We start from the raw sequence: 8,751 nt of genomic DNA, 5'->3' as shown, positions 1-8,751 counted from the left end.
TACCCTTGATTCGGGTTCTTCCTTAATCTGATTGAGATTGAGTTTAATCGCATCAGAATAGCCACACGCCAAGCCCAATGCTTTCAGAAAACAGGATGAACCGTAAAGGGGTAAAACATTCGGCATGTTGCTCGTCCTACAGTGGTTACAGTGGATTCTCTTTCATATCTACAGGCTTTTCCCTTCCGGATCCAAGGCGCTTCGGTAGGCAACGACTAAAGGGACCATGTTTGGCTTCATGACTCCACCGAAGTGGATACTGTACCATTTTACTACTTGTTCATCCACACAAAGATCAAGAATGCCGTTATTAACCTTCAGGTACCCGGTCATCCGAGACACCCATAAGCCTAATACTTCCGCCCAATCAAAACATCCCGCCTACAGTCAGAACTGGATGGTTAGCACGAAAATCCCACAACCTTACTGATAGAGTGAAACTCTACTCCAAAGGTAATAGGTAAGCCTAGATACCGCATTACTACACTTACCCATGAAATCACATGGATGTGATGAAGAAGTTTGCTTAGTCTCAACATGAGTCTATCGGCCTCGGTTTGTCTCGGTTTGTCTCGGTGATTGGAATATTGTTGTTGTGGACCACTCGGTTCTCTTGTCTCCACAAAACACAGCAAAATGAAGGGCAGATTGAGCCTTGCCAGTGAGCAGAGTTGCCTTTACTCCGTGGTGTAAGAGGAAGCGTGCAGTCTCAACTTCTTTGTTAGACATTGCAAATAGTAGCGCCGTGCTTTTTGTTTCTGGAGAGACTGAATGCTCCACCATCAGGAATTCCAATATATCCTTCTTTCCTGACTTTGCTGCCACAATCACGAGTGCTGGGATATCTGCACGCTCCCTGAATGTGATGGGTCCCTCTTTTAGCATCATCTCTAGCATATTGCGGTGTCCTAAGCAAATGGCCTGTTCAAGGATTATCTGCACCTGCCTTGGAGAAAGGTAGACCTGTGTCCCCTTATTCAAAAGGGCCTTAATCAAGTCAGAGTATCCTCCTTTGACTGTATACAACAACGGCGCCAGAAGCTGATTTTCTGAGGTAGAACTTTTACTGTCCAAAGAACGCTGAGGGTTAGCATCGGCATCGGCATCAAGAAGTGATACGACCCTGCTATTTTTCGCAACGTCCCAGTCTTCACGTCGTGGGGAATAAGGGCATAGACCCTTTGCAGCGCATAGCAGTGGTGTTTTCATATCGATATTTTTTGGGTCTGGATCAACGTTGTTTTCCAACATGAGCTTGACAATTGAAATCCGCCCGAATCGAGCTGCAGAGAAGAGAGCTGTCTCCTGGCGCAGATTTCGATGCGATATCTGCTCCTTTCGCCAAGAGGGCTTGTACTGCATATTCCTTACCACTCTCAGCAGCGTAAAAGAGCGGCGTGTTGCCCTTATCATCTGTTTTATCAACATCCAGGCCCATGTCGACCAATTCGTCGATGACTGAACAGTTTCCATTTCTAAACGCAGGGAACAAAGGGCTTTGCATGTACTTGTTCTCGATTCTCGGGTCTGCCTTGAAGCGTCGAAGGCACTTCAGAATTTCCGTGTCAGTTTGGCCTGCTGCGAGAAAGAGAGGAGACTCGTGTTCTTTATTCAAAGAATTCGGGTCTGCCCCATGCTCCAATAATGCAACGACCATCTGTACATTGCTTTTCCTGGTGGCATGGAAGAGAGCAACCTCTGCGTTTCTATCTTCAAGATTCGGATCTGCACCACATCTGAGTAGATGCAGTGCAGCTTCATTGGAGTCATGCATGATCGCATACGCCAGCGGGCTATTTAGATCGCTATCATGAGCATTCAAATACGCACCAGCATTTATGAGCGCCCTGACTATATTGACAGAACCTCCCTTGGCAGCATAGTGGAGAGGCGTAAACCCTGAACTACCCGTGATATTGACTCGAACGCCTCTTCGAAGTAACTCGTTGACTATGTCTTCGTCGTCAGATGCCGCTGCGTCGCAAAGGAGTGTGTCTCCCAATTCATCTTGCACGTCGGGATCAGCGCCTTGCGCTAATAGAAATTGTACTGCCTCAATCTTTCCAGACCTGAATGCATGCGCGAGAGAAGTCTGGCTATCGTTATCGTGAAAAGCATTTCCTTTGCACAAAGAGCAGCAGAGGCGGCACCCAGTTGATCAAGGGGCAGACAAGCAACAACAACTTTTGAATTTACCGATAGATCCCAGCAAGTACGAGTTACTGTCAGCTTTGGATGGTGGCATTTGCGGATTGCCGTGCTCCTCGTCAAGCATTGCTTTCGCCGCGGCGAACTCCACTGGCAGCGCACATATCCATCCCACAGTATACTCTTCGTTCGAATAAGGGACTGATCTTCATTGGCCATGATCTGTGAGGGAGCAGTAATAAGAACAGAACCAGATTGTTGCAGTAAGGTATAGCAAGCAGGGCGCATAGACGTGTTCAAAGACTTTGGGGGTAGAAACGAAGTTGGCGGGCTCATGTAGCAAGCCCAAGGAAGACTTCTTCAGTAAAAGAACAAGGCTTCAGCCGCAAACCCCAATTTCTTGCGGTGTGGTTCACTATCAAGCATATTGGGTGTTTTCGGGCAAAGCGACGCTAGTGCTGCTACCTAAGATCGCAGCCTTGCAAAAAGCGGGATACTTCGGAAACATGGACTGGGTTAGCATTTCAGGCTAGCTTCCAAGTCATCGATAATTTCACTTGCTAAAGTCTTACATGTACTTCAACATGTCTAAGCCGGATGAAGTGGAGAAGGGCTCTGCTGTGAACCGCCACCAAATAACATCTTGCATTGCTTTGGGGGGCCTCGAAACAAAGATAAGCCTCGTTGCAGCTCATGTAATATGAAGAAAAAGTAACATCAAAAGGGTAGACAAGGCTACGCATGAGATATGTGTTATCCCTGTAGTATTATTGGTTGATTCGGTTGTGATTTTCTGAGAAACTGCAGGCAGTCACCTGGCAGTTGACGTGTACTATCAGACACCACACTGGCAGGGATCTAGGGAGTAATCCCTAGCCATAGTTGCCCTTAATGAGGGATATTTCTCCCACTGCAAGTTCTGTGCCTGTAGATGGAAGCTCCGGGAACAATCAGCTGAGCAGCGATTATCGAATCGTGACCGAAATGTGAACATCGGAGTAAAGTAGCCGCGGATAAACGACCAATCCTCCCAAAAAAGCGAGCTTTATAACTAACAGTATGGCGACACAACAACAACCGGCATACTGCATACACTGCATGCTCGCAGTCTTCAGCTACTTATTTATCAGTCTATCTTTATAATTTAGTTCAAAAGATAGTAAATCTTATGCATAGATTGATGTTAGTAAATATTCGAATAAGTAGCCATGTTAGATAGATAGTATTAGTCTACTGTGTAGGACTACCCAATTCACACAGTCTTATTTAAGACTAGTAATATTACTTTTATATTACTTTCTGTTCTGTTAACCTATGATTTCTTAGTATTCATCATTATATCATCATTATAATATTATTGACCAAATGTTATTTTAATCTTATTCCCTATTTCATATTATTCCAGTACCTATCATGACTCATTTTGCTATTTTTCTAATGATCAATTTTTAGAAAGAAGAAGCTCTAACTTCTCAGGCCCAACCTTGTATAACAAGATATATATTCCCTGATCTTTCCAGAGTGATTACATGTCTATCTCTAATACATCTGGAAAGCCTGCCGCTTGTTGTCGAAACAGCTTAGGCAAATACTGTACATGAAAAATCTTTCACTCTAGACAGTAATGATGACCGGGTGTGGAAGAACCTCTCCAACCGAGACGAAACCGAGACAATAACTTCCCAGCCTTGTGCTCTATCATCCCCAGTCAAAGACATTTCGAAAACTTACCGGTATCTTCTTAACTCTCCACTAGGCCCAAGGTCGCGATAATCTTCAAGCGTGGAGTGGAAAATATACAAGCCCAGGGGTCTTCGCGTATTGTGGACGGGATTCTAGAAGCCATCAAGAGCTATGGCAGTTTTCGACCCCAACCACAACCGCTCTTACCCCCTGCTCCCCCCGCTCTACTAATAACAACCCATCCCATCCGCATCCCAGGCCACTGCAAACTACCCCAAGGCACCCACCCACCCCGTCTAGGTCACCGATTGAGAATTGAATAACCCCGAATCCGTAATCTTATATTTCTGGGTACACGATCCAGCACGAACTAAACCAGTTCTTCCGTCGAGAAGACGATCACATCGGTTTCTACACCTTCTTCCAGCTCGATCGGACGAGCGCAACTTCATCCACCCGTATATTCATCGTCGGCATAGGGAGACATTTGGTGAGCTTCCATAATTTTGGAAAATGAGCAAACAAAGTATAAATGTGGCTTTTTATGCATTCAGCAACGAGCTTGGGGAAAGGATATCAGTGGATGACATTTGTAGTCATTAAGGAATATATACACAATATACTATATACACATATATTAGTTGGGCGAGACCCTCATTCTATGGTAAGTGGTCCGCGTCACTACCTTCAGGCATCAATACACAACCTAGACTATTTAGTAAATAAACTGTCGGAACGCTAACCGCTAGACCAAAAACGATATATCGCGCCTAGTCAGACTAGCGACGGAGAGATTACTGTCTCAACATAAACTACCTGCGTTCAGACCACATTGGAATGTTTGCGGCGACAGCAAAGATGCTCATAAATCAAGCCCTCAGTGATCGGCCGTCGGACACTAGGATGATTGGCGCAGAGCACGCTTATGCATGCTGCCAAGGCAGACTCACATCCGGGCGGACAAGGCTGTATGTAAGACAATTTGCCAGGCTTCCACCACTAAAGCCCTGCTGCCTAAATTTGCGGGGTAGGTGAAGGGTGTTTAGGACAGCGCACGACCAATATCGACATTCCGAAGGCGCAATGAGGCTCTCTTGTTGCTTGTGATTGCAGTCCAAACAAACCCCGAAGACTGGCGCATGTCACACCAGTCCATCCTGTCGGGCTTCAAAGGGACAAAATGGGTAGCAAAAAGAATGAGGCTCAAAATACTTTTCATTAGAGCACTTCATAAAATACTGCATATAAGTCACCTTCGGCAAATGCACCAATATTGCATGGCATCCTCCTCATTTGTCATTCCTTGAATCAAACCTTCCTATGAACTTCAAAATGCTGAGTAGCTCTACGAGTAAGTCAGGTTTTATTGGAGTTTATGCGATATGAAGCTCACTGAGTATATTCTCTTCAGTCCAAACCGTCTCTCCAGGCTCTCTTTGCGATATATTTAACCTCTATCAAACAAAGCCAGATAATAGGGGTCGCGCATCGTGGACTAAAGAAATCCCTGAAAATCTGGTCGAACCGGCCGAGGGCGCTGAATCAAGCTCTTACGCGATCATTGTGAGAAACATCAAATGTTACGATGGTCGCAAGAGTCTTACAATTCATTCAATTGTACTGCAAAGTGAACCGCTCAAGAAGTTTCTCACTCCTGTAATGGCGGGATATCCAGGACTTACGATGAGCCTGGACCGAATCGAGTTCAGCACGCCATTCAAACCTTTCGTTCATCGCTGGGAAAAATTCACAGCCGCTCGAGAGAGTGAACAAGATTCGACGACCAAGGCACATGTCGACCTGCTGTATGGGCTTCTAGAAAGCGAACTACATGATACTATCTCCAGGAAGTCCGATCTTATCTCAAACGGTGTCGTGACTCACGCCTTGCTTTGGACCCTTTTCCAGCCAGGTGACATCATTTTTAGTGTCTTGGATAATCGACCCCGTGCTTTCATTTGTGGAACAGGTGATACGGATTGTCGAAGCGGTAAGTTTGAACTGAACGGAAAGTACATCGACTTTGATGGTGACAAATTTGGGTTTTCAACATATGAGTTCCAACTGGAGGCATTCGAAGGAACATGCCCTATCACGGATTTGTCTGTAGCACCCCTGGCGTATCACGAAAACAGGGATGCAATTGAGAAAGAATTATTATTGCGTGGAAGCCTCTGGGAGAGCCTGAGAGGATACCATTACAAGCAATATGATGGAGTCGGCAAGGGATACCTTTTCGGTCGTGAGGTAAAACTCAACATCACAAGTCGCATCGTAATTGACACGGCGGCATATATCACGTTTAATCCGGACGAAGAATTTCAGTTGTCAAATACCATCGCGGCAGATCTTTCCGAGGTTCAAAGGATGATAGCCACACCAATGTTGCGTGGTTATGCTCTCAAAGACAAGAAATGGCTCGAGTTCTTTGTCGACAATGTCACAGACATTACCTGGAACGCGCAAGCGTTTCAATCCTTGGTCCTGCCAGACAATCAGCAACATTTGAAGAAACTCATCCTTGCCGTTGCCAAGTCGAAGTCGAATGGTCTTGAAGTTTTTGATGATGTCGTCCAGGGAAAAGGACGTGGCGTTATTATGCTTCTCCGTGGTCCTCCCGGAGTGGGCAAAACTTTGACGGCTGAGGGTGTTGCAGAGGTCATGACAGTACCTCTATACGTTTTGAGTGCGGCAGACCTTGGTACAAGTCCTTCAAGAGTTGAAGAAAGATTGAAGGACGTTCTCTCTATTGTTCCCAAATGGGGAGCTGTCCTTCTCCTTGACGAGGCAGATGTTTTTATGGAGGCTCGCAATTCAGCTGATCTCGCGAGAAATGAGTTAGTTTCCATATTCCTTAGGGTCTTGGAATACTATGAGGTAAGATATGAAAGTCCTCTCGCTCTCCTGCTCGCACAGTATCTCACAGAATCCAGGGGATTCTATTTCTAACCAGTAACCGTGCCGAAAACATGGACCCGGCATTTGAATCCCGAATTCACGTGTCGATTTGCTACCCGGAACTTACTGAGAAAACGAGACGTCAGATTTGGATGCAGTTCCTGGCTGCTCCAAACGTGGAAAAATTCTCCAACGAACAGCTTGACGAAATTGCGAAGTTGGAGTTGAATGGCCGACAGATCAAGAATGTGCTCCGAACCGCCCATCTGCTTGCCCAAGAGGAAAACACCAGCGTCGGCTATGAAGATGTTCAAACGATCCTGAGTTTGAGATCCGTTTAGCACCACCATGGTCAATTGAGTATCTGCTTTCTTTCGTTGAGATATTTCGAACTTGCAGCTCTCAGTCTTTCACATACTGTAGTGCGACAATTTTGAAATTCATTTCTTTTTGTTTTTTTCGTTTTCACTTATTTTCCTTTGGTTTTCTTCGTGAGACAGTGCAACTGATGGCACGGATGCGATGATCACATGGGCCTTTCCTCCCAGCTTGCGCATATATTTCCTCAAGAGCCCACTTTACGAAAGCTTGTTACGTACTTCGCAATGATATATGTTTAGGTGATGAACTAAGTAACAATCCTCAAGCTTGCACACCTAAATCTTCCGTTGATTTTTGGTTAAATTACCAGACTAGACATCTAATCCTGCATTGTCATACTAATTGCTAGGAGACTTAGATATATAGGACTATCTAAAACTTCTTAGATATCATAAAATCTATAGAAATATTCCTGAAATTATCTGTGTCGTTCTTGAGATAAATTCACTTCTTAGTTTAAGTAATATATGGGAATATCAGAGGAGTATATGTATAAGTACTAGCTGTGAAATCTATAATCAGATTTTACTAGAAGAGGAATAATAAAGAATTGCACTATAGGATTAGATAAATGCGATGCTATGGCTGGAGAAATCCAGGTGTCGTCGGAAGGGATACAAAAATATGCAACAGTGACTGCAGGACGCAGTTCCTTGAGCAGTGCCGGTGGCTTGTTAATCAGTCTTTCTTCGACAGTCGCTCATGCCATAGTACCATTAATAGGATTATAGGAGAATCCTGGTTCACTTCCTGTTGTGAGCGACATAGGTGTGCTTCGAAGTATCATTGAAAGTGCTCCGGATGATGTGCACATGTGGTTATATCAGGGAATTATGAGTATCTAAAGCTCTGTTTTCCTATAACCATTCATTAATTCCCGCTTCAACAGAATGCGATCCAGAGACAATCTTCTACAGTAGACCGGCAGTAGTAGATCTACATATATCGACAAATCACAATAAACACACCAAGGCATTACCCTGGGAACCACTACCTATCCACGTCCCTAACACCCAATGCCACCGCTCAACTTACCAGGCTATGCCTAATGTAATACTCCATATTATCTTAGATCTATATGTGAAGAAGTAGAAGCAAGTCCAGCTTCTTCTATGTTACTTAGCAGCATTGACTCACTCCGCCGGCTGTCTTTGGGGGTTTCAGTTGCTGTCTCCTGCCGGCTAGCTCAAGTACTGATGTTATTTGGCTCCATGAAAATAAAATTTAAACAGAGTAGGAAATGTATAAACTTAATAGCTGATGTGTCAGGGTACTAGACCAATTAGAAGATTAGAAGGGTACTCATGGTCTCTCTTTGTGCATGATTAAAGAAATATCCAGCAATCAGGAAGACCCGTCCGCCTGCGGAAGAAAGAGGTAGGCTCATGTGATAGGATCTACTTGTCATGGTAAAAAGCCTGTTGGCTAGGTAAGGAATCAACCATGAAATACTCTAGACTTATATAATGATATAACAATAAGAAAGATAGTCTATATCCAAGTAATAAACTGGTCTTTGCGAGATTAGTAGCCTGATAACAAGCAATTTTATAAAATATATTTATAATAAATGAAAATTTAGTAGCTTCATATAAATAAAAGAAAGAATTCAGTTATTTTATCCTCTTTCTCTATATCTCT

The 8,751-nt window shown here is 44.2% G+C and overlaps 2 protein-coding genes across 2 annotated transcripts; one reads left to right on the top strand and one right to left on the bottom strand.

Moving 5' to 3' along the window:
• Positions 1 to 486: 486 nt before the first annotated feature.
• BO83DRAFT_132881 (ankyrin repeat domain-containing protein) lies at positions 487 to 1,753 on the bottom strand. The gene is made up of 2 exons (XM_025526112.1): positions 943 to 1,753; positions 487 to 852 (listed from the first exon to the last, which is right to left on the bottom strand). The coding sequence occupies exons 1-2, from the start codon at positions 1,471 to 1,473 to the stop codon at positions 544 to 546; spliced, it is 840 nt and encodes a 279-aa protein (XP_025392221.1). The 5' UTR covers positions 1,474 to 1,753; the 3' UTR covers positions 487 to 543.
• Positions 1,754 to 4,927: 3,174 nt separating this feature from the next.
• On the top strand, positions 4,928 to 7,352 carry BO83DRAFT_375009 (ATP-binding protein). The gene is made up of 3 exons (XM_025530350.1): positions 4,928 to 5,182; positions 5,243 to 6,708; positions 6,765 to 7,352. Exons 1-3 carry the CDS (start codon positions 5,164 to 5,166, stop codon positions 7,068 to 7,070), a joined length of 1,791 nt encoding a protein of 596 aa, XP_025392220.1. The 5' UTR covers positions 4,928 to 5,163; the 3' UTR covers positions 7,071 to 7,352.
• The last annotated feature ends 1,399 nt before the right edge of the window (positions 7,353 to 8,751 follow it).

Source organism: Aspergillus eucalypticola (genome assembly GCF_003184535.1).
Source record: "Aspergillus eucalypticola CBS 122712 chromosome Unknown BO83scaffold_3, whole genome shotgun sequence".
Taxonomy (NCBI): Eukaryota; Fungi; Ascomycota; class Eurotiomycetes; order Eurotiales; family Aspergillaceae; genus Aspergillus; species Aspergillus eucalypticola.
Note: the sequence above shows the minus strand (reverse complement) of the source record. Positions and strands in the feature narration are given on the sequence as shown.